Source organism: Anguilla rostrata, chromosome 11 (genome assembly GCF_018555375.3).
Source record: "Anguilla rostrata isolate EN2019 chromosome 11, ASM1855537v3, whole genome shotgun sequence".
Lineage (NCBI taxonomy): Eukaryota > Metazoa > Chordata > Actinopteri > Anguilliformes > Anguillidae > Anguilla > Anguilla rostrata.
Window position 1 is genome coordinate 13,198,339 of NC_057943.1, and position 26,616 is coordinate 13,224,954.

The 26,616-nt window shown below is 44.0% G+C and overlaps 1 protein-coding gene across 1 annotated transcript in view; it reads left to right on the plus strand.

The window, feature by feature from the left end:
- Positions 1–15,845: 15,845 nt before the first annotated feature.
- The window catches only part of LOC135233970 (MAP kinase-activated protein kinase 2), a 34,029-nt gene continuing 23,258 nt past the window's right edge, over positions 15,846–26,616 (plus strand). Inside the window, exon 1 of the mRNA XM_064297997.1 lies at positions 15,846–16,731. Within this exon, the coding sequence (XP_064154067.1) occupies positions 16,501–16,731 (231 nt within the window). The 5' untranslated portion in view covers positions 15,846–16,500. The remainder of the gene's footprint in view (positions 16,732–26,616) is intronic.

Sequence of the window (26,616 nt, forward strand, 5' to 3'; positions counted from 1 at the left end):
GATGATCTGGCCATTTCCCTGAGAACGCGGGCATGTTCTGCAGTTCTTCAGTGTCCCATTTTCCTTTCACTTACTTTTAATTATTAATTTGCTTGGAGCCACTCAACGTCGCCCATGTTTTTACTGGCCATTGTTACAACTGTATATATACTGAAGCGAAATCCTGTGCCCCTCCTGAGGTTCAAACCCACAGCCAATCGAATTCCAGTACTTCGCTCGAAGCAGCATAATGCTGCCCCATCGTCCTGTTGGAAGGAGGGTCATCACTGAGGGAAGGTAAGGTTGTCTAAGAAAGTCAAAGCCCACAACACTGCTTTGACTGTCCTCTCCCTACACCAGGATGTGTGAAATGGCTGATCCAAATACGGTACTGAATCCCTAAGCAAAACATCAACGGTTGAGGAAATATTTTTTGAGATTGATACAACAAAAACATACATGTAACATACAAAAAATGGGAATCGTGTTCATTTTAATTGAATTGAGTTTCTCCAAATGTGAATAATGTAAAACTGGAGAGTGAGGAGGTGTTTGAAAACCCTTTCGATTCATGGGGGCCCTCAAGGAAGTGGGGTAGTGAATAGGGGCAGGGGAAAAGAGGGCAGGGCCACCAAAATGTTTCTTTTCAATCAGATGTGACCAAGAGAGGGAAGAGTCCCTGGATCTACAATACATATAATACGCCCACACAAGCTTAATATTGTCACGGTTCCTTGTGCAAAAGTGAATCCATTATACGTGAAATCAACATTTGTCCTTTAACAAAAGCTATTTTTTTTCATAGTGGGTTTTAGCTCGCTGTTATCTGGCTCTTTGGCAGGACGATGCCTTCTGCATCCAGGCAATACAGCACCTGCCCCGATCACCAATATTTTGAGTCTCTGGAACATTCTAAAAGCTCTATAAAGTAAAGCGTGCTGTTGCCAGGCATTCTCCCTCTCTGCTCCTGCAGCCAGAACTCTTGTCGTGTCGTACATATCATAAATAGTTCACAGGCTGTCCCTATCTCTCTCCCCGCCTTTCTGTGTATTCCTGAGTCACACCAAATGCACGGGGGCCTTGAGCCATTCCGCCGCATTATTCTGCATGGTTCCTCATTTCAAACGCCGCATGCATGTTTCACACGGGGCCTTTATGCTTCAGAGCCAGGCTTTGGTTGAACATGTAAAGGGCCTAAACCTTCCCAGAGACTCTTTTAGTAGTATTTCCTACTTTGTAAACAGCATTATAAATATTTTATATATTTATTTTTAAATGATCTTTTTTGGTCATGAAAGGGTTTTTTGCTTGCTTTTGTGTAGCATTAATCTTGCCAACCTCTCAGTACAAGCCTGATCATCCATATTTCTATTTAAAAAATTAAAAAACCTGGATAATCTGCTAGAAAAAATCAGTCTTGTGATTTTGTGAAGCACAGATCCTCTTGAAGTATGTTGTGGACATGTGAACTGAACTTAAATCTGAAGCCCAACATTAATCAGATGTTACTGAATTGACACTGTACCTTTGGCAAAAGAGTGAGCGCACTATGTGTTACTGTACATCAACTTAAAACGGCCGCAGATGTACTGCTTGAGCTGAAATTCTAAGAATTCAGAGTTATGCAACAACGTCTCCTGCCACCCTCCCACTACATTCAGGTGTAATTCCTTATATACTCAGGAGCTGGCCGTCACGCACAAGCAAAGTTCAATTTGTTTTGGTTTTTTTGTCCTCTTGATTTTCTGAGCGAGGGAAAATCTCATCAAAGTGGCAAAAATCACAAATATATTCAGGAATGAATTCAGGAATTTATAATAAATACAAGAATGCATTCTTCCTTTCCTTGAATCGGTTAAATGCGTCTAAATTCTCATGGTTCATGGATGTTTGTCTGGGAAGCAGATTCGTCCTCTAGTGTGGAATTTCTTGATGAGCTGTGCTGTCTTGTCCTGCGACCCGCTCACCCCCAGCTTCTGCATTGGGGTTTGTTTCTCAGTCAGGTCAGACTGCGGTACATTCAGCGGCCTGTTCTCGTCAGCCCTTTCGCACAGCTGAGTACTCGCTGAAGAGTTTCTCGTGAAGGTCTCCAAGCGTGGCTGCAGCAGACTGCATTGTTGTGGCTTTGACGCTAGAAGCTGAAACTGAAATGCAAGCAGACCATTTGAAGCGTGAAAGCTATTCGTGTGTCGTCCCCTCCCTCTCGTACACCAGTGAAACTGGCAGTGCAACTCCACTGTGTTTGCTCTGACTCAGCCCTGTCAGATATCCCGGCTTCCACACTGTCTATGATTTACACCCTCTGCCATCACCAGCGGCCATACATTGGGTAAATAAAAAGGTACAGAGGTTCCCCGGAGGGCCGGCCCCTGTCCTGGGGGCAGTCAGGGAGCAGGTGCTGAGCCTGGGAAGGCAGCAGGGCTCTCTGGTGCTCGCTGAGCCGTTCACAGACAGGGCCAGGTGAACATCAGCAGGGGTTTGACTGCCTGTGGCCGTGCAACTGAAACGGGGCTCCGGTAGGGTGAGCGGCTCTGAAGGCTTCGGCCTTGTGCTGCGAATGGAAAGTTGCTTGAGTTTAGCTCGCGAGCTGTTTTATTAGTTTATTAGTTCATTATGGTAAGTTAGTGCAGAATTATGGGCGGGTGTAACCATAACTAACAGCAAGGTGAAACACTTTAAGTGATTTGGGGGGGGGGGGAGGGGGGCAGTTTGTTGGAACACCAACCCCACTCATGAAGGCAGCCAGGCAGGCAGGTAGCAGGGACACGGGGCTGGGAGGGACAGTGAGGCTCAGTGCTCTCTGAGCTGCTCAGGAACAAGACAGGCGAGGTGAACATCAGCGGGGTTTAACGCGCGGTGGTCATGTGACGTGGGTTCTGACCGCCGGCTGAGAGACGCACAGAAGGTTTTCACGGCCCCACCCCCACCCTACCGTGCCTCCCAGCGCAGTGGGAACAGGTGCTAGCCTGAGGATTTTGTGGGATTTAGGCTTGGGGACATATGGAGATTTCAGGGGGATATGGGTTAGCGTGGTGTGTCAGAGGAAGTGGAGGTCAGTGTGTTAGTGTAAGGAAAGGACGAACCTACACAACTGCTCTGAGAAGACCAGATTCTAAAATGATCTGTACTGTTCATCTGTCCACAGTTTTAATGACACCCAGACCCCAGAGAAAGAGGATCAAGCAAGGTGCGAATACAGTTCAATTCCAATTGTATTTTCATGAGCACGTTTTAGAGACAGTCATGAAGACACTTTACGGAAATATAGGGAAGTTGGAAATTGCGAAATATCGAAAATGACACCCCCCACCACCCCCACTCAAAAAAAAAAAGAAAAAAACCAGCAAGTGTGAAGAAAAAAATACTGAAAACACTGGTGAGAAAAAACTCTCCCGTGAGAACAAATCTTGGGAAGAACCTGGCAACAGAGGAGGAGTCTGTCCTCCCCTGAAACGCAACATGCCTGCAATGAATGGGTGGCAAATGGTAAATTATCATTTTGGGAAGAGGGTTGCCTTCATGAAAAAGTTCTGTGCCAGTATATACTTTTAGTTCGATGAGTATATTCTTGCAATGCGCTCTGTTTCACAACATGTCTAATCTTCTACATTTTCTATTGCTCTGTAAATCACTGATGATCTGCCACAATTATTAATAATAATATTAATTTTTATAAATATGTGATGGTATAGGTGTAACACATGCTTGTTTGAAATATAAACATACTGAACATCAAAATGTACCTATACTGTATATATGAAGATATATGATATAGGAAAAATGTTAACTGTTACAGTTAAAAGTAAAATATTTTTGCATACTGGTATACATATAATATGAAAGCTGGTGTTGTGCTGATAGGCTGTTCAAGTCTCAGCTGAGTTAAAGGATGTTACATGGTCTGCATGGATATTAGACATGCAGCTATGCTTTTAATCTTTAACATTCCCTAGCCAGACAGTTTTCATTGCTTCCACAAAGATATACTGTCTTGCCAATTTTCTGCACATAGCTGTCAATAGTAGTCACATTCAATTCCTTTAAATATCCACAATGTCAGATGACAGTGCCAGAGGAAATGCAGTGGGGCCATTGATTGGGGAACTCCAGAGACTGATGGACTCAATGTCTGACATCTTGTGGGTGTGGAGGATGAATTGTGCTGATGTTAATCTGTTTGGTTTAATGTATTTTTTATTTAACCAGAAACATTACTGAGCCAGAATAATTTTTTTCATTATGACAACAAGATTATGCCTCCCAAGAAATGTGATTTTGTCTGTGTGGTTGTGTGCGTGTGTGTCTGGGCCAGGCCGCTGGGTCAGATGGCTGGGTCAGAGCGCTGGGCCAGACCGCTGGGTCAGGCCTCTGGGCCAGGCCGCTGGTTCAGGCCTCTGGGCCAGGCCGCTGGGTCAGGCCTCTGGGCCAGGCCGCTGGGTCAGGCCTCTGGGCCAGGCCGCTGGGCCAGGCTGCTGGGCCAGGCCTCTGGGCCGCATGCGTGCCCAGCCTCAGGCCTGCGCTGGGGTCCTTATGTAACGCAGGAATGGATAAACAGTGGAAGAGGGAGGACGGCGTGTTCCGTGTGTGCAGACACACCACAGGGGCCTGCTGGCAGTGACCTGGCGCTGCTGGGGCCTCTGGGTGCGTGAGCTTTACTGACAGGGGGAAAGGAAGGAGAGGCCCTCTGGTACAGCCCAGGGTCAACAGCACATGTGCACTTCTCTTAGAACTCTGCAACCTAGCATTTAAGGTAAAGAAATTGGCCTTAAAACTTTTTTTAAAAACTAAAACATTTTGGGTCCTAAATCTGGGTAGGAATTTAAGAAAATGGGGACATTATTGATGATTTATCGATATATGTATACATATTAACATCTGTATCTTGTACCATATAAAGGGAATGCAATTACTGTACAGTCTCTAAGCACAGCCAGACCAAAGAGAAGCAGACAGCTCATTTTAGAATCTGCCCATTATTCTGTATTTCCTTGTTTTCTTTTTCCTTTTTGTTAACCTCAACAAACCAAATGCTAAAATTGGACAAGGCCAGCATCTGATTTTCACAAGTGAGGGAACCCAAACTTTACTTGGTGGGTGAAAAGAAGCTGACTTTGGCAAGCTGGGATTGTTGTAGCAACAGGACTGTGTCTGCTCCACAAAAACATTCTTTTCTGTTTTTTTTTTTTTTTTTTGGTGGGTAGCGTTTTCTTCCTGTTTCTAAATATAGGTTGCTGAAATATTTCACTGTGGAGCGTCTCATAAATAAGTCAACATCTGCTCTTGCTTTCTTCCTGGTTCTTAAAACGCTTTTCACTGTCCTTCCACTGCTGCAAGTTCCAGCAAAAGCCTCGAAATGCTCTCGGGTTCTCTAGAGAGCGTGAGATCTGAACCTGCTCTACTGCTGACAGGGCCCTAAATCTACTCTGTCTTAGTCTGTGTGAGTGTGTGTGTGTGTGTGTATGCATATAAAATGCAACCCAGCAGCGTTACACAGTAGAATAATACTTCACCCCACAAAACGACAGTTTCCTCCCATGTCCACCATTCACCCTGTCCCCTGACCAGGTTCGTGTTGCCATGGTGATGTCCACAGGGCTCCTCCTCCCTGCTGACGCCCTTTGTCCCTGTGACTCCGTGTGGCGGAGGGATTATCCCGTGGCAGCAGAGAGGTGTGAGTGGCCGTGCTGGGCAACAGCTGTGCGGCTTCAGGTCTTTAATGTCTCCGCCCAGGCCCCGCTCAGGGCTCCAGTGTACATTTCACTGCCTAATAGGATTAAACAAATAGACCTGGCCTCTAGACTAATTCGACTCTAACTCAGATATGCCACCCGCAGATGTCCCAGGTTTTCCCCCGAAGTGTGCGCTTCTGCTTCCGCTGGCACGGCTGTGTGTGCGTGCATGTGTGTGTGTGTGTGTGTGTGTGTGTGTGTGTGTACGCACATGCACATATGCAGGGACAGGTGCACATAAGCACATGTGTATATTTCGGTATGTGTGTATTGGAAATACAGAGAGAGAAACTTTGAGAGAAAGTCACCACTCCACCTCCAACCTCCCAGCCTTGACTGATGGATCAGGTGGTGTACTGCTCATAGGCATGCTCAGGTACAGACAGACACTGAGCCTGAGATAGACAAGCACCCTGCAGCAAAGTGGAGAGGTAGAAAAAAAGTCAGGAATATGGAGAGAAATGACTTGAGGCCTGTGCAGGAGGACTAATCCTATCTAACATTGTCTGACTTGTTCAGAGCTGGTACAGAGTGTCTTGTCCTGTACTCCTGTGTTTAAACTGACACACCTGTGCTTTCTCTTCTCTCAGACTGCCTGTGAAGTTTGTTTTCCTTAAGGTCCCAGGTGCTGTAAACTCTCATTGTAAACCTGTTAATACTGACATGGTTCTGCCTGTCAGTGAATGGGCTGTGGTACTGCAAAACCCTGGTGGAAATTCCAGCCTAAGATGGAATCTAGCTGGAACCAGCTTCTGCTCCAGCTGGATACCATCTGGAATTAGGTGAATTTGGTGGTGGCCTGTTGTTGGAACCAATCTGGCCCACCAGATGGGCATGGTCTTTCCAGCATGGTTGCTATCTCAACCGTCTTGTTGTCAGCTTGGCCATCTCCAAACCTGCTAGACCAGCTTAAAACCAGGCTGGAACCAAACTGGAATTTCCACCAGTGAATGCTGGTCGGGGGATATGTGGTATCAGCTTCTGCAAAAATCTGGAGAATGAGGAACTAGCCTGTTGCTAATTTACAGGTACATAGTTATCTTGTGCAGACTCACAAGTACATGCACACTATATTATTGTATAGGGCGTTGGCACTGTTGCCTCACAGCAAGATCCTTGAATCCCAGCCTGAGCTTTTTGTGTGGAGTTTGCATGTTCTCCCTGTGTCAAAATGGGTTTCCTATGGATACTCCAGTTTCATCCCACAGTCCAAAGGCATACAGGTTGGCTAATTGGAGACCCTAAATTGCCCCTAGGTATGAGTGTGTGTGTGAATGGTGTGTGTGGTAGACAATAGATTTGCGACCTGTCAAGGGTGTATTCCTGGATCTCACCAAATGCATGCTGGGATAGGCTCCAGCACCCCCTGCGACCCTGACTGGGTATAGTATGGTATAATGGCTGGACATTATTGTATGCACTTACTCCTGGACTTGTCACCGTACTGAACGAGTTGCACTCCAAACTCTTCAAGTTTCAAGTTTCAAGTTTCTTTTGATCAATGAAATGGATTAAAATACAAAATTATGTAATTTTATGTTTTATCAACTGTGGTGATATCATGCCGTTCAAGCATGCAAACATGGGAGTAAAAATTGTGTTACAATGTATAGACGAAGGTGTTGTTTACAACAAGCCATTCATTGTTTTAGCGTTTTATCATCTTAAGGGAGAGAATCAGTTTAAAACTGTGAGGTGTGCTATATGGGGAAGTAGGCTTCACTGTGACACTGTGTCAGGGTGTTTGGAGAGTGGAGCTGGAAGATAAGGGCCAATCAGACAGGCATTGCTGGGTGGGGGTGGGGATTAGCAAACCACTATCTTGACCTTCTGCCTCCAGGGGAGTCACGGGAGAAGTGAAGTCATGTTTGGCACAGATGAAAATAAACAAATGAATAAAAGCAAACAGTTAATGAAACATTAGCAATAAACATATTTCCTTGATGAACCAGACAGCCAACAGATATGCCTTCTCAAAATGGAGCATTCAGTCTGTCTCCCCCTCAACAATATATCTTTAGTTTGTCAATGCCTGTACATCTAAGGTTTTCTAGTTTGTGTTTTATTTCTGTAAAATGATGTGCTGTCACATCTCTTAATACTATTTCGATGTTCTGTCAAGCGTACATTCCATTTTTTTTGATGTTTTGATGACATAATACAGGTTATATGGACATAATAACAAATAAACTACATTGACAGAATTACAAATTTATATTCAATCATTATCTATACCCGCTTATCCTGGGCAGGGTCGCAGGGGGTGCTGGAACCCATCCCAGCGAGCACCGGGCGAGAGGCAGGAATACACCCTGGACAGGGTGCCAATCTACCAGGGCAAATGATGCATTCTTTAATGTTATAAACATTACCATTTACATAGAAAACCTTAGTGTGATCCATGAATTTACATGATGCATTACCTCAGCAAGGATAACTTCCTGGAATGAAAACCTGTTTTGCTGGTGCCTTGTCATCTGCCCTTACAAGCATATCTCTAATATTTTTTGCTCTCTTATAGGTAAATAAAGGAGGGTGTTCAAATGCACTAGTTAAAGTTTCATCTGATGTCAAAATTTTTCAGGGTTTCATAATTATTGATTTTACTGTAAAATTAAATGAATTGAAGGTTAAAGCAGCCAAAACAAAAACATTTAAAAGATATCACTTTGAGCGTGTTTGAGGTATTTTTTTGGTGTGTGGAGCCTTATTTTTCTTTGATTCATTGCTTTATTTAACATTTATGCACCCAATTTATGTCTAAGCTCAGTAATTTTGGAACTTTCCATAGATATGCCATTTGCCATCAATTTTTCACAGATTCAAACCAATCAGAATATTTTCCACAGCAAAATGCCTTTTTTTCTCTGAATTTAGCTATTTACAGGTTGATATGATGGGTCGTAACCTCACTGTATCATTTCTTTTGGGAAAAGTGCTTTCATAGACTCTCAAACCAGCCTTCTGCTTTTCTTGAGTTTTTTTTCAGCATTATTTTGCCCTTTAGCAATCTTGAGAATTCTGGTCTTTCTGATTGTGGTATGTCTATTCCCTTTGTCATTGTTTATACCCAAAGCTAAGACCAACTTCCTCAATTTCTCAAGTACTTGCATTTGCACAGTTGGGGAAATAATGGTCATTTTAGTATTTCCTCCATTTTTTTTCCTTTCCACTGTCCTCTCACAGAGGGAAGTTTTATGACAGGGCTGGCTGTCGTGCCGTGATGATGGCCGGCCTCAAAGGCGTGACCTAGCTGAAGACCCCAGGTGACGGGTGACTTAAGTTTCATGGTTGATGTCGGTCACAGACTGTCTGTCTTAATCTGCCGTAATCTAAATGAAGGATCAATGGGATTAGGTGGGATTTGCCATTATTGGCTATGAGGAAGGAGTGTGACAAATCAGGAAAGTAGGGGAAGGACGTGGGTAGGTGCTCTGTCGCTACCATGACGTAGGAGGGGTCATAGGTAGAGAGGACAGGGTACACAGAGAGTACTTACTTCCATACTTTTTTTAAAATGTATGTATTTTTTCCATAGAGTCACAAATAAATTTTCAGTGTACTTTTTGCCTTGTGAATGGAACTGGGTACTTCAAAGGCAAGTCATCGATTGGATCCCCCAACCAGGTCATTTATCCCGTGGCAGCTTGTGTAAGGAGTACCCTCTTCATGAGACTATACCTGTCTCTTCAAGATTCTGAACAAGGTTGTGCAATGTTTTGCACATTGCTTACCCATAAACACCCACATGGCACCTTGACCATGAGATGCACTAAATAACGATACCTGGACTACACACTGGCAGAAACCATGCTTAAACTAAACAGATTATACATGAAGTACATTTAATGGACATTAAACATGGAAGTATGTTTTAAGCGCTTTGCTTATGATGCAGACTGGGTGAGATGTTTTTTAGAGCAGAATATCACTCCTTCTTTGCCTTTCTTGATTTTGTCTGCACAGAGCTTTGAAATGGGACAGTTCTGATTGCTGATTCAGGCAGGGGCATGTGTTGTCTTTCCAGATCCAGGCCTGAAACTAGCAGGAGGATGGGGGTGGATTCTTACTGTCAATTTACAGACCATTGCATTGGTAGGTCCTTTAATTTCATCAACTAATCAAATGAGGTGGGGCAAACCCTGTCTTGGATGTGCTGTCGGCAGTTATCTCTTTTAAGCAGCCAGAGTTTCCATCTGTGTAAAAAAACTATTGCTATTACTGCTATGAAATACAACAATAATTTTTCCACTTCCCATTATTTACTTTTAAAATAATATATATTGCATGCTATAGCTGTAAAAAGAACATGCAACGCTTGCTTATTGAACTTGACTAGTAAACAGTGAGTGATTGTCTGTTAGAGACAGGTCAGACGGGTTCAGCAGTGGGCTCTGTGGGTTCTGGTCCACAGTAACGGGTCATGAGAGAGGAAAGCGAGAAACAAACTGGGGAGCCTCGATTTAGACAAGCTCCAGCTTCTCTGTGCGTGACAATGGGGGCATCCTGGTAATCCTGTGTGGGGGTTCCACAGGACACGCAGCACGAAACTGGGGCAGTGGGACACATGGGGACCGGACACCCGAAAGTAGGTTAACAAGTGGGCACGAAGCCCCCTCTTGTTTCTTTTGAAGAGAAGAATGTCTCTGGTGACCTGGTCGGTGAGCTCACTGCTGGTGACCTACTGTTGTTCGGTCTGTTCACCATTGTTCTGTTGGGCTCCTTGTTGGGTCCACATGCAGATTCCCTGCCATGTACATGGTCATTATGGACCACAAGAGGCCAGAGATAGGCTGGAGGCATGCATCCCAAACCATAATGGATCCCTTGTTTTTTTCACATGTTGGAGGGAGGGAAATGTAATTCTGCTTTACATAAACTAACTTGATGTTCCTCAAAGAAAATCAAATGATTGTCAGTTGTTGGTGAACAAATTACAATGGTTTGCTGCTTATTTTTCAGGAAGATTCATTATTTTGGAGACTGCTGTTTTACATTGTAAACAACAATACTGGACTTTTATACTGTATTTATTATTTTAAAGTATTTATGCAACTGTTAATAACTGTATGTAAGCAATTGGCAAAAAAGAGAACTTCAGTTGATGTGGCAGTTTTTAGTGATGACTAACTGATGTGTGTGATGATAGTACATCTTTGTCATTTTTTTCTCTGTAATGGGAAAGCGCAAGTGAGAAATTTGGTGTCCAGGGGTGGAAAACAGTCCCAGAATGACCAAGAACAGCATTTGAACAATAGATACTTTAGAACATAGATGTGTGTATGATGCAGTGAGAAAGGGCATGATAGGGACAGAAATCCCAACAGCAATCGATTCATTCTGCCCACTGTTAAAAGCACCACACAGGAAAACCCACAATTGCCATGCACTTACCACATACAATGATGGAAAAAGGAAATAGCACAATATTGGGCGATTCCACTTCCTGTGAAAATGACCGACAGCATCAGCAATGAGGTAACTAGGCCTCTTCTGAGAATAAGGATCTTGCAGACCTCGGAAATCACTCACCAATATTGTGGGGCTCCTGTTTCCCCTGTCACAGCAGTTTCCCTGACAACAATGTCATGACATCACACTGCTGCTGTGCATCTATGTAGGGCCCAGCCAATCAGCTGTCCCCTGCTGATATTTGCAGATAGCACTGGTTACTGCGTCCTTTACATGGCATGCAATAACAGTGGTTTGCACAACACAAGAAAAAACACATTTTCTCAGCAAGCAGCTGCGCAAGTCACTTTGGCCTGTTTTTTTAAAATACACCTGAGTTCTGGATGTGGGAGGGGCGTGGTTGGATGTTGATGAGTGGTGTTTGACATCTAGCCCCACCCATCAACGCCTGCAATTGGTTTAAAAACTATTTACTCTGCATTGGACTAGGAGGTTGGTTGGCAAAGGGTGGGGTTTGACATTAAGCCCCGCCCTCCTACAGCCTGCAGTCAGATGCCTCTCCCAAGCGATGAAGTCATCCTGGAATATTTGGCACCCTGTGTTTATCTGCCTCCAGAATAAAGAAATGATAACAACAGCAACAATGATAATAATCATCATCTTATAAATCATTGCAATCTCAGACATAACAAATTGCTATCATCATATTCGTATTGATATGGTTAATGTAATTGCAATAATAATTGTGATTATGATTAACATTGTGCACAATAATGAGTCTTGGTCCTGCCAAGCTGCTTTCCCTTTCTTTCTTTTTTTTTTAAGCTGGTTATTATTTTCACAGGAAGTGACCACACCTGTGCTAGGTGTTTACTAAACAGGTGAGAAGAGACTGAACATTTGTAACACTCAAGGTGATCATCGGGTTGTCCTCTGAATGTGGGCATGTGTTCCACTTCACCTCCAGCTTCACGCCTCCATGGAAATCCAGTCTGAAGCCAGGCTGTCAGATGCACTGCCTTGTTTGGTAAAATGGTTTACTGGGGCAGTGGGAAAGTAGAGTTTCCCCAAAGTTCAATGTCTTTCCCCCCATCCCACCCCTCCTCTGAATGTGGTCTGTGGTGCTCGTTTCCCACACTATGTCTGTTTCCTGTGGGCCTGCAGGGACTCACAGTCACATGACCAAACTCACCCCTTTTTAAATTTTATTTTTTTTACTGCTCCGTACCATGAGATGCGGAGTCGTGTGTGAGTATGCGCGCACACTCTCGACTATACTTGGTTGTGAGTGTGCGTCAACGAGTATTTTTGTTTTGTTTTTCCTCATTATGACATGTTCACTTTGCGTGGTCTAATTAGTGGGAGGGTACATACTGTATATGCCTCCTGGAGCAATTCCTTGTATTCAGTGATCTTTTCTGTCAACTCTGAGGAAGATGTCCCAGATTTAGAAATATCAGCCCCCCGTTTCCTTTAAGTTGTTGTGTATCTGAGCTTTGAGTGCTCCAGCTATCCTTATTTCAGGCCCTTTGAAGTAATCCTGCTAACGATCCATCTGTATGTGTCTTGGACTACCCTGGTAGTGAAGAACATATTTAGTCCTCTTTTATAAGCTGGGCTGAAGCCTGGTGTTAGTTTTTGCACTCACAGTGTTTGAGTTTGTTACTGTTCTGTTCTGTTACTGTTCTGTTCTATTCAAGCCATCATCATCATCATCATCATTCTCATACGTCACAGCTCTGTAGGATTTTTTTTTTTTTCATTGCAGCCCTTCAGTCCCAGGTTCATGTAGCCCTATATAAACTTGAATGGCTGCTCAGCTCCCTGAAAATACAGAGGATAATAAATAAATCAGGAATGAACCGGAGCACATGGGGCCTCCATTATGTTGCATTTTCCCTCGATTTTCCACAGTGGAGTTTGTCCTCCAGACGTTTTAGTGCCCTAATGGCAGAATCTGATCCTCTTGAGTAGCACGGTGTGCCTTACTGCAGAAGCCTCTGTCCTTTCCAGTGCTCACATGACCTTACATTTTTACACTTTTTTTATTTGAATATTAACAGAGATAATGGCGTTCTTTTTATGGGCCCATATCTGAAACTATAAAAGCACTCTACAAAGCCATCGTAGCTTGCACTTGACGTCAGCTGTCTAAGCTCTGTTTGCTTATTATTACAAAACTACACCCAGTCCGTCTGAGCACACGTTCCTCCGTCTCCGGACATGAGATCTTCCTGAGACACGAGCGGAACGCCCAGAACTGCAGCCGGGGGCGATGCAGACCTGAGAACAGGAGGAATTAAAATCGTCCTCACTGGAGGGTGAGAGGCCCCGATGCCGCTAGCACCAGATCCGGCCGGAACCTTAATGACGTAATCATATGATTTATTAGGCTACACAAAGCCAGGTGACTGCATGCTGGAGATGCTCTGCGTTGCCTGTGCTGCCAGTTTCGGCTTTTTAAGAATGTTTTTTTTTTTTTGCCATGCTAACTGGTATGTTACTGATTTCACACTGCCTGGGCTTTACAAACTGGAGGCATTAACCCAATAATAACACATTTTGAGCTGTAATAGCTGGAAAGATGATTCCCAGATGGTCTTTGACTGAAAGATCATGTCACATTTGTGTTGTATTTTCAGCCTGGAAGCACAAGACTGTATTCTGCCTTTCAGGGAGACGGAGGACACCTACAAAAATGGCACTCCTGGGTCACTGTTAACTGACCCCAAATTTAGGGACAGAACAAAATCTAGGGACAGAACATCTCCAAAGCCTGATTTACCTTTTAATAATCTTATAATTACTTAGAATTATAATTATAATTATTATAGCGATTTGGGCAAAACCAATAAAACAGTCATCCTGTTCACAAAGTTAAAAAATAAAAGCAAAAACATTTAAAGGAAATTTTAAAATTGAGTGTGTATTGCATTCACTACGTGAAGCAGTATGAGGATGGAATATTGAAACATCAGAATTCAGGCACTGTTTCCTGTTAAGAGAATAACTTTAAAACAGGACGTGCCTCAAACCTAGTGCAAGCCAATGGCTAAGCTGTTTGTGCCATCTTGTGGACACTTTAGGTACTGTGGCTATTTAAAAGCATGATTGAGCGCCAAAACAAAAAATTGCGCTTCTTTATGCAAGGCATAGGGGATATTTTCATCACTGTCCCTATAAAATATTCACTCTGGGCTGTGTGTGGTTTGAGCAGTTACCGAACCAATAGACCTTTTGACCACAAGGCACAACTCCCAACCAGAAAGTCAAAAGGTTCACTGTGCCTGAGACCCCTTATTGGACTATTATTAGAAAAGTGGCATCATGGTCTGTAATAGTGCCGTGCACATAGTTGGGCTTCAATGTCAAATTGTTTCAAATCACTGATGCAATCATATTCAAACGTATAATTCTATTTTAACAAAATGACGTCTCCTTTCCAACTTCATAAATTAAATAATTGATCATCAAAGTTCATAAAAGTTAATATAACAAGCTGAGGAATAGGCTGTCATGATTAGATATGACTCATTTTGTTATTAAACTTCAATTATTACATAAACTGTGGGTTCAGATTATGCGTATCGACAGTAACAGGTTATTTATTTTATTTTCTGCATTGGTTGGTGTACACCAGTGATTCTCAAAATTCTACTAATCAACCACGAGAGTCTTTGCTAAGCACCTTGATTAGTAGAATCAGGAGTGTCACTGCTTGGCTGAAACAAAAGCTGACACCCACACTGGCTGTTTCTGGATAAGATTGGGGACCCCTGCTTTAAAACATGAAAGCACCTAATCAAGAAAAATGTACAGCTTATTAAAATTATTGGATTGCTATTTTGGTTGGAACGAAAACCAGCATACACAGTGGTCCCCCAAGACCAAGTTTGAGAACCACTGGTCTACACACTCAAGACTTCTTGCTTTCAATATGAATTACAATTTTGTGTACAAAAGTAAACTCTATTTACCTGTGGTAAGCTACAAGTCACCCATTGTCTTCAGTAAACTACAGGTTACCAGTTATTTCCAGTAAACTACAGGTAACCAATCATCTTCAATGAGAGGTGGGCTTTCCCAGCCGATGTTAGCTCTGCTGGCTCCTGCTGTTTTTGGAAATTGTCACTGATTTGTACAGGTGATGGAATAGGATGAACACAGGCATTCAGCTGCAGTGCTCTCTGTGTGGGTTGTGGAAGGCATACTAGTGACGAAAGAAACAAAAAATTTCAGAGAATTTCACATGTTCTTGTCAGGAAATGCAAAGTGGACACATCTCAAGGCCCACATTCCAAACAAGTAAAAATGGCAACAGCTCAACCCAGCGGCATGCTGTTAGGTGCCAAAAAGCTATTTTGAGAAAGCCAGGTATTGTTTTATATCCTTCTGTAACTTAAAGTATTGGTTATTAATTCCAAACGTTGTCATTTTTAACATTGTAAAATGCTGTTGCTTTTTTCGAATGATGAAATTGCATTTCGTAATTTGAGAGACTGTTTTGAGCTCCATGTGATTCCAGTAAATTGAACTTATATGATATTACCGATAATGAAAACGGATGTTTTCGATATAGCCTACCACCCAATAATTCGAAAAGGAACATAGTGGGTAGGTAGCATATTGAGAAGGCGTTCTATTCATGACGCAGCCGCAAAACATGTCCTCAGAATGGGTTTGTCCTTCACGTTTCCTTCATTTCTTACTTCTCCTTTAAGAGAAAACCTTGGCCGGACTGTCGGGACTGCGACGTCACGACAAAAAGTGCCTGTAGCTAGTTCGCTAGCTGCATTGTGCTCGTGTGATTTAACGCTAGCTAACTGTAGCTGGCTGACTAGCTAGTTACAGTGCTAGCAAACTTCTGCTGGTCTTTTATATATGTTGTGCTCTTCCTAAAAGGACATATGGGATTTAATAACCGCGACAAATGACTGGAAACCCCACCACTTGGTAGCTATTCTTGAAGGAGGGGTGCTAGCTAGCTACTTTTTACAGGTGGAAACAGACGAAACCGAGGCAAGAAACTGACATTGTGGCTAGTTGGCTTGCCGAGCTCGCCGTCTCATCGACGTCTAGTTAGCAGCTACCCAGCGAAGTAGATTTAAGGGGAAAAGTAAATGCACAAAGAGAGTTGTAGGGATTTCACGCTCCCGGGATAGTGGTAAGCTGGTTAAAGTAGTTTCGGTATTGAGACTAAGTTAGCTGCTTGACCTTAGAAGCTACGTCGGCGGGTTAAGTCAGCGGAACACTTGACTTGTACGTACCAGCCGCTAATTAGCTATATAGGGGTCTACTAGCAAACGTAACTCACACCAGTTGTTGTCGGAGCATTTAAAAACTCAAGAGTGGAGGCTTTCTCTTCGGTGGACTTTTAACAATGTTGTCCAACGCCCAGAACCAGAACCAGCCGGTGTTCCCGACCCAGCAGCAGCAAACTCTACAGAACCCGGCGCAGTTCTTGCAGTTTCACGTTAAGCCCACATTGCAAATAAAGAAGAACGCGATAACGGACGATTACAAAGTCACAAGCCAGGTCCTTGGTTTGGGCATAAATGGCAAGGTTTTGGAAATCTTTCAAAAGAAAAACGGAGAAAAATACGCATTAAAGGTAAGATATTCTTTGTTTTTAAATGAATTTTTCCCAGCAGCGACCGATTTCTCCATTACGTTAGCTCGCTTGCCTGGGTTTGGCAGTTGTGGAAATGTGCTCTTGCGCGATGTAGCCGCGTTCGGCTCTTGACAGGTGTGGATGTGTGATTGCCAGCTCTCTGTTTCCTTTTGAAATCTGGCAAAGGCGTTCAAAGTTGTCACTGTCACGCATCTCATGCCTGGCAAAACAAGCGAATATTGGAGCGTTTAATGCAACATCACTTTCAACTGTTCAGAATCTCTGGCACGCCAATGCAAGAACTCCTGTTGAGTTACTTCTCACGTGGGTACTGTTACGCTATGATGATATGAAAATGGTTTATACTTTATATGTACATACTTTGCATATGTATATTTTAGATGATTGTTTTGTTTTTACGATTGATGGAACTGGACACAATGATACATCATAATTAATACCGATACAGCCGTTATTAACCGTGATGGACTTCAGAAATATGTCATTAAATGATTGTAATGTAAACGTCACTTGGGTAGCACTGTCACCTCCCAGCAAGAAGGTCCAGGGTTCAAATCCCGGCCTTTCTGTGAGGTTGTTCTCCCTGTGTTCGCGTGGGTTCCCTCCAGGTACTCCATTTTCCAAGGACTCTAAATTGCCCAAAGGTATGAATGTGTGAGTGAATGGTGTGTGTGTGTGTGTGTGTGTGTGCGCGCGCCCTGCAATAGATTGGCGACCTGTCCAGGATGTATTTCTGCCTCTCACCCAGTGCATGCTGTGATAGGCTCCTGCACCCCCTGCGACCCTGCCCAGGTATAGGTAATGGATGGGTGGTAAACGTCACTTGTTCGTAAATCGTGACGCATTATTTGATTTAATTCTCTGAGCTCTAAAATCGTGTCATTCTCCAATGCGTGTAACGGCTGTTTTGATTGTCAAGTGGAAATTTTTGGCTTGAATCTTAGTCACTACCCTCTCCTGCACAGCTGCAATAATGTGGCACCCGTCATATCTACACAGCGATTTTCCCAAGTCATTGTGGGAAGAAGCCCACAGGTCACGAGGGGTTACCTGCTGGTTTTTCTCCTCAACTCTCCCAACGCCCAGACCTTCTCCAAGACTATAATGATCCTCTTTGATTCCGGGCAATAAATATTTGACCAGTTTCCAAGGAACTCCCACGCAGCAAAACATGTCAGCTAGGAAAAACACAATGATGTCTCTTATTCCATTTAAGGAGGGGAAAAAAAGGAGTTTGTGTTGTGTCGCTCCTTTTGTTAACCCCTAACAGCCTGGTCAATCTGCAGTGTGCGCTTGGTCTTGGGTCAAAACGTACGACCACAAACTCATAACTTACCTGGCCAATGCAGACGAACAGATTTAGCCAAACTATTTTTTTTTTTTAAAAGACAGAAATACACCTGTCTGGTATGCTGCTTGCTACATGCCTGATTGGATCATAAAGTAGGAAGATTAATATGGAAGAAACAGGAAGTCTGAACAGCAGGTGTGTTGCAAGTTTCAGCTTGTAGTATTGATAGCGTTTTCCACTTCCTGATAGGCTCTTATTGGCTGTAGTTAAACAGTTTCATGCATTGTTATGAATTAAGGTGATTCATTAGGTTGAGGGATACTAATATAATTTTATAGAAGCTGTACATTCTTCCAGTGGGAAGTCTGTGCTTTGCTGCGGAGGGAATACCAGACAGCATAAAGAAGTCTACATGAATGAGTGAAAACCCACATGCAAGCAAGCTCTCTGGATGGATTATGGTAACCATTCTACAAGTGCCTTCACTGTGTATGGTGTTTTGAATGGCAAGCAATGTTTGACAGAATGCCTCTGAGGAACGTGATGACCATTGTTTGAAACCAAAGCAAACCGCATTGTTTCAGTCTGTGGTTATTGGGGGGGGGGGTTGGAAACCACAGAGGACATTTGGGTGGGTGTCACTGGTATGAGGTTTTTTTTTTTGTTTTGTTGGTGTTGCGGTATGTGACTGAGCGTGCCCCCCTGTCATTTTGGGAAAGGGACACACTGCCAGCCTGGGCTTCCGATTTCAGCACCACAGGGTTACGGTACGAGGGACAAATGGCACTCCTGTGTCTGTTCTGTTACCACAAGCACGTAAATCCTGTTTCACTGCCTCTGTTCTCTGATCGTGCCCTCACACACAAAAATTCCCAAAACTTTCGATTGTGTCACAAGGTGAGCTTCGTTTTACGGCCCCTTATAACGTGACAGCTGTTCTTTCAAATGTCATACTTCTCTCTCTTTAGCACCTGAAAAAAAAGTGTTATGTGCATCTGTTCCGGTAAGCCAAAGGTATTTGTTAGCCTAATTGTTTGCCTCTTTATCCAAATACTGGCAAACTCAGTCATTGACAGTCATAATCCCTTCGCTATCCTTGAGTGTAGCCTGAGCTTCAGCAGCTCTGTCTGTTACAGCCTCGCGTAGACAAATAAAGCCGTAAAATTGAGCGTCGTGTCAAAGCCGCGATGTCCTCTGAGAGACCGCGGCTGCGGTTTTCACGAGAGAAAACGATAACAAAACCAGACAAGCCATTTGGCCTCCGGTCCTCGCTCCAAGTCCCCGAAGGGAGGCCAAGAGATTCCGTTGGGTCTGGCCGTGCCAAAAATGCGGTGTGAATCGGAGGCGCTCTCTGCCCGTCTCCGGGCCCATTCATACAGAGAGGCTCCCGGGGGAGGGAGGCCGGGGAGCAGCAGATGGTCGCCTGCACTCTGTAACCGATTCGTGATCGCAGCCCATCTTTATTTGTTCATTTAAGGTGAGCCTCGTTTGCTCGCAGTGATTTTGTTTCATGGCGGTCTGTGCTCTTTGCGTTGGACTGTGTGGCGCATTGCAGTCGCACGCTGGACACAACTGATTTCCTGCAACGCACAGGCGTTTTCAAAATTTGGTCTTTGTTTCTCTTGATATTTAAAAATTTGGCTGTTACCTTCCACATTAAATGAGCTAACAGTAGCTCACGAGCCAAGAAGACCAGTCTTCTCTCAGAGCGGCGTGGCTGGTTCAGCTATCTGTTTCAATCAGTTCCTTTGTTCATGCTGGTTTTATGGCTTTTGTGATTCAGAGGTAGAGAGAGGGGGAAACACGGCTCAGGTCCAGGGGTTCCCAAACGAGTCCAGGAACCTCCCTTTTCCAAATTTTATCAGTCACATATCTTTGAATTTCATGTCCAATAATCCTGGTCTAGTTTGCATGTTGGTGATAATTTGATCCCTGGCATATTTCTGTTCTACAAAATCTCACTGTTATATAGACCATATTTACTTGAAGCATATTATGTCCTGATTTATAAACGCTTCACTTTTCTAGTGTTCCGTGCTTTCTTTCCGCGGTCCTCCAGCTGAACAGCGCAGCGATGGCTGCATGGGCTGGCCGCTGATGCCTGATTGGCCAGGGCTGCTGTTGCATGACCATGTGGGGAGTACCCTGTCCACTTAGTAGATGGTCTCTGCCACAAAGATACTTTATTACTGGAAAGGCACGGTTCCCCTAAAAACTTTGATATAAAAATTTTTATATAAAAACTCCCCAGTGGGAAAAAAATTCTGAAATGGTGAGAAGAAAGTCACCAGTGGGGAAAAAAATTCTGAAATGGTGAGAAGAAAGTCACCAGTAGGCAGAAATCTTGAGAACCCAGCTATAGAGGGGGAATCCATCCCTCTGACCGGCCTGGGGTCAGTTGTTTAAAGTTTGGCTGAATGGGGAACCTATCTCAGCAATTGGTAATAGTGGTTTGGCAGTTTACAGCTGAGCGTATTAGACTAGCTGGGTAAATTGGCAGTCTAAGCAAAGAAGTGTATATTAATATTGCAGGGCTGAAGAGCAAGATGATATATCTCGGCTTCCAGGTTGCGTCATGGCATGGGCTTGAAACAGGAGAGGGTTGGTGCTGGAGTGGTGGGGGGTGGGGGGAACGGGGATGGCGAAGCCAGGGAAAGAACACAAAATGAGATGGAGAGCCCATGAGCCAAATTTTACACCTAAGCTGGGCAGGACCTTTCCTGGGTATTATGATGTCATCGACGAAGCTGTATGAGGCCTGGGTGCTGAATAGAGGTTCTTGGCTGGGGGTGGGGCCTGGGGCAGGGGGTGGGTCGAGAGGTCAGGAGGGGAAGCTGTTATTTGTGAAGCTGCAGCTGTTGCCCAGTTCTCCAAATAGATTTGCCCTCCACCCCTCCACCCTTCCACCATCCACCTTGTGCCTGCCGCTGAGAGAGAGACTGGAGAGGGAGCGAGAGTACTGATGGCTTCACGATAAAAAACTGGTTTTATGTGTTATACCAACATTGGGGGATTCATGGAATATAATTTTGATCGATCAGTTTTGTTTTGTATTTATAGTTTCTCTCTCACACACGCTATTGCACTCTGTCTCACACACACTTTCTCACACACATACACTATATATATATATATATATATAAGGTTCTGTCATGGCAATGAATAAAAAAAAACAAAAATAAAATATATTTTTTTGGGAATTTTGCTTCTGAGAATTAAAATGTTTAGGCTAGTTTACATTTTAAAATGTTCTTCACTTTTGAAATGGAGACTGGTAACCTACCTTTATTTGGCATAGGCATAGTTATGTGCATATGTCAAATTGATGTTCAGGTATTAATCTGCTGGACGTCAGCATACTTTCTTCGCAATAAAGCTTTATCATCTTATTTTCCACGTTCATTTTGTATCCCACCCCCTCCCCCTGTTTTCCTATTTATCCCTGCCTGAGCTTCCCAGAACTTCAACCCCCCCCCCCCTCCCCCATGGGCCTCTGGGGTTTAAAAATGACGTCTGCATCCGTGTCTGATCTCAAAGAAATACAACAGCAACACCTCCACCATCTTTTATTAATCATGCTGGCCATTCTGTGCCATTACTGTTTAATGTCCACATGGATGGCAGGCTTTAGCCATCCTTTAGCGTAAATGGCATGTTCCTTGTTAATGAGTAACATCATTAGATGGCAACGATAGGAAAAAGAGGGAGAGAGAGAACAAACACCAGCTATTTCTGACTGCTACCAAAGAAGAAACTGCTTGACCATGCGATATTGTAGGACCTGTATCAGTGTCTGATCTCTAAGCAATACTGCAGCAACACCCCCATCATCATTTATTAATCATGTTCGCCATTCTGTGTCATTCCTGTGTAAAAAAAGGCATGGATGGCAGGCTTACCAACCTGTGTAATTCCTGTGTAAATAACACATGTATGGCAGGCTTACCAACCTGTGTAATTCCTGTGTAAATAACACATGGATGGCAGGCTTACCAACTTGTGTAATTCCTGTGTAAATAACACATGGATAGCAGGCTTACCAACCTGTGTAATTCCTGTGTAAATAACACATGGATAGCAGGCTTACCAACCTGTGTAATTCCTGTGTAAATAACACATGGATAGCAGGCTTACCAACCTGTGTAATTCCTGTGTAAATAACTGTTACGTGTGGTGACTAGAGGCAATAGGTTTGTGAAGAGTTTGAACAGTTCACCATATCTTTTTATTGGCTAGAGCTGCTTTGACTTTCGTCACCATCATGAGAGAGAGGAATTGTGTGTGTGTGTGTGTGTGTGTGTGTGTGTGTGTGTGTGTGTGTGTGTGTGTGTCCCTTTGTACCTCTGTTCTGCTTTCTCGCTTTCTGTTCCTGTCTCGCTTTGCACCGCTCTCTCATACTCACTCACTGTCTCTTTCTCACGTACTCTCACTCACTCCCTCTCTCTTTTTCTCCCTCTCTCTCACACTCCCTCGCTCCCTCTCCCCCCCCCCCATGGTTCATCTGCCCTCTGTACCCCCCCCCTTCCCTTAACTGCATTGCAGTTCTTTTGTCCTTTAGGAAGCAGGCTGGCCCAGCTCACTGTCTCCTCGTGGGGGGCGTGCTCACGCGCCAGCCCATCGACCCTGGCCACCACCGGGCCTGCTTTCATTCAGCGGATGGATTGACAGGCTTACGTTCTTATTAACTTCTCAGTTTTCTTCTCGTCCAACATTCTTATTACCTTCTGAAATCCGCGTGATTTTTATTGACCCCCTCAAATTCTTGTCATTCTCATTCGCTTATCAAATTCATGTCATAAAACGTTCTTAAGACGTCTCGTGCGCCTTGGCGGGGGCTCTTGGAAGACGATAAATCCACTCAGTTCTCAGAGTCCGGCCCACTGCAAAAGCACAATCATGGCTGTCATGAGTAAATGGTACTTCAATTTGTCGAATTTGTACTACGGTTTGTAGCTTTGGTGGATTATTGTGTATAATAAGATTCACCGGTTTAAAGAATATAGGCTAAATGTAGATTAAAACCAAGTGTTAAAACAACTTGAACCCTGCTTTCAGTAGTGTGGCACTGTGTGTGCAAGCTTGGTATGAATAGCTTTATTCTTGGTTTTTGATGAGTAGCATCATTAGATGACCCCGATGGGAACACGAATGAGTGAAAGAATAAATATGAATAAATAAATACAAACATCTGCTGCCTGAAGATTTCAGAAAGATTGGGAATTTTCAATGGTCCAATCTTTAAATCCACTGTTTGCTAAATCTGCGCCTTTTCAATGCTTTTTAACTGTGACTTAACTGAAAGATAGTTCAGACTTTGATTTCATCATCTAGAATAAAGAATTTCTATTGACAACATAGGCAACACATGTTAAATCAAACTTTTAAAACGAAATTGTATCACGTGATCTGAATTGATTGGGAGCTAAATTGAACTGAGTCAGTGCTGAATCAAATCGTATTGATTTGGAACTGAATTTAATTGTATTTGTAAGTGTATCTTTTCTGTATGATAGACCGTGTATCGAGATGCATGTTGAATCTTGTGAGAGGGATTTGCTCCCCTATAATCATTTCATAATTTTAAAAGTTGACAGCTAGTGAATTGAAAGTGTTTTACACTGAAATTCCTTGTATCCCTGGGCAGTATCTGTGATAATAAACAGCAGTATTTTGTCAGTTTGGTGTCTTTAAGTGCTGAAGGTGAGACTAAAGGAAGAGTGAGGCTGTGTTTTGAATCTGAATCAGAAAGGCGTTGGTTAAATCTGTCAGTGGCGCTGACAGGGCCGTGACGTCAGTCAGGGTCCAGCGATATCCAGGGGATCAGTGCAGAGAGGAGGATGTCGGGTGCGCAGATAAACCAGAGAGGCCTTCTGGTCCACCCCTACCATGGAGCTGATGGGTGAACAAGTAGCTCCTGACTTTCATGTGGAAAACAGAGAATGTGGATGAAAGAGTGAAAAAAAAAATCTCGAGGAGGTGAGAGAAATGTTATCTTTCCTGCATGAGCTAGAAAACCAGGTGCTAGTGCAAGAAGTGTGTGAACTATTCACAAAAAAAGGATGTGTGCGTGTGTGCATGAGAGTGTGCACTTGCGCCAGCTCATTGATAGAATATTTCAGTACTCAGAAACCCATGCTGCTGACCTGCAAAGAGGTCAGCACATTTAGTCATGTGTGGTTCAGTGCCACTGCGTGTCTGAAAGCACTGTCTTGACACACATCCAGCGAGAGCATCCCTGAGAGCAGCGCTGCTGTTCACTACTGTATGATGCTATGAGCGGCATGGGGGGGGGCTGCTGAAAATCCGACCCCTGTGGTCATGAACGTCATGGGGGGGGTCAGAAGGCTCAAACTCCAGTCAGCAGTAATCTTGCTGCCCCTCTGTTTCCTCCCCCTCCACAGTCATTAGCTATCTGCTGCCCTTCTACCGTTTCCTTCCCTAACCTCTGACCTATGACCACGCAACTTCTTAACCAATGAACAGCACTCAGTGCAATACCAAGGCACTTTGTAGTCAAAGAGCCACACATGCACATGTCCCCACTCTTAGTCTCAGTAACACGAATATATGTGTGCACGTTACACTCACATGCACACATACAGCCCTGGTACGCACACACGCAAGCACACACACACACAGCTGTTCCAGTGTGGTCTCTATGCTGTTCTATGTATGGAAGTCGGGATCTTATGGCTATGCGCTTTGGGGCTGCAAAGTTGTCAGTGACGTAAGGTAGTTTCCACCGCTGTGGTGTACCAGCCAGGCTACCTGCATGAGCATTTGTGTGCGTGTGTGCGTGTGCGTGTGCGCGTGTGTGCTTGCGTGCGTCCGCGTATGCTTTGTTGTGTCTACAGAATAGTGTCAGGAGACCCAAGGCTCTTGATTGAAGTGAGCACAGATTTAACCCACTGCCTGTTCAGCTGAAGCACTGTTAGGAATGTCTGTGGGAACTTAACCCGCACCAAAACTTCTGAACTCCCATTGCATCATGGGAAGATTGGGGTGCAGTGCTCAGGTGGTACTCTCTCCTTTAACCCAATTTGAAATGCCCAATCATGCTCTCTCTACAACGCTCCTCACATCCTTTGGTATGGATTTTGGAGAGCACAGACAAAGACAAGCATGTACTTTACTCCAAAGCACAGAAATGTCAAGCACGGCTTGCACAGACGTGAGTCAGTGGAGCTCAACAGGTGAACCGCGAGCACTGGATGGACCAGTAGGGGTCGCTGGTGTGAAATGAGATATCCATGCATTTCCATGCTTGCAGCGGCATGCTAAGACGAAGTTGGCCAATCCGCATTGGGTCCTCTCAGTGACTATGTCTACAGTTATGTACAGTGATACATTTAGTGTGACCATCTTGTTACAAGTTTGGATGCCATGTGAATTGTGCTCCATTGAACCCCCCCCCCCCCCAAAGCAAATCTCTTTCTCTGTAGCCTTGGAGTTTTCTCTGCTCTGCTCTATTAATAAAGAGCTGGGCGGAGTATCTAAAAGTAGCCCTGTGTGAAGGCCTGGGAAGGGGAGCGATTATGGGGTGTGAGGAGGTGTGGAGGCACGTGGTGCATGCTGGGTAGTGTGCATGGGGCCTGGGGTGATGTCACACGTGTGTGGCAACATTGTCCCGCTGATACGGTCGGCTCTTCAATCGGTTTTATTTTTACATGGCGCCATTCACAGCAAGGTTTCCTGGGGCACTGTACAGTTAAAAACAATCTGCAAAACACAGGCCAAGCACAGTTCAGTCAGTCACAAGCAGATTACATCAAAACGAAACTTTTCAGTTGAGTTTTTAGAAACCGCCTGTATCCTTCCTTTCTAGCCTTAGCAGGAAGAGAGTCTCCACAGACAGGAAAAGGGTACGATGGGCGTGGCATGGACAGGTCTAAATCTCTACTTCAGGTCATGCAGCCCCACCCCAGGGGTCAGGTAGCGGCCTGCATTAGCCATTATCTTATCTTTTTATCCTGACAGATTGCAGTCTCTGGGCGGAGTTTTGGGTCAAGGACTAATGGGGACCTTGTGTCTCCAGGACAGTTTCGCCACACTTTACGCAGTAACGTCTGAGGTGTGACCTGGCAACATGTCTGTGCTGTTTCGCTTGAGCCTTCGTTTTTCAGTAGCACTTGTTCATATTGGACAGATGGGCAGTGTTTCCACTTGTCACATTTTCACCTGGCCAAAAGCTGGTAAATTTTCAGAATTGGTACCATGTGTTTTACTATGACTTTTTGTCATTTTGTAGGAAAATCTCATCTATGAGAGTGAGTATAATTTCATAAATTGCCTATATTTGACATTTTAAAGCCAACGAGGGTTGGGAACAGGCTGGGGGGGTGGGGGGATTAAGTAGACTAATTACTTGATGTTGAAGAAAGAAATGCCACGTTGGGGGAAAAAATGCGTCTATTGAAAATCTGTAAAATGCCTTTCTGACTTGCCACTTGGACAAAGAGGCTGAAGCTGTTCGCTAAAGGTATCTGAGGTTAGGGAGTTGGACTTTTAACCAGAAAGTTGTACATTTACTAATTACGGTGCCTTTGTGTACGTAGTTAGCGTAGTGCTTAACT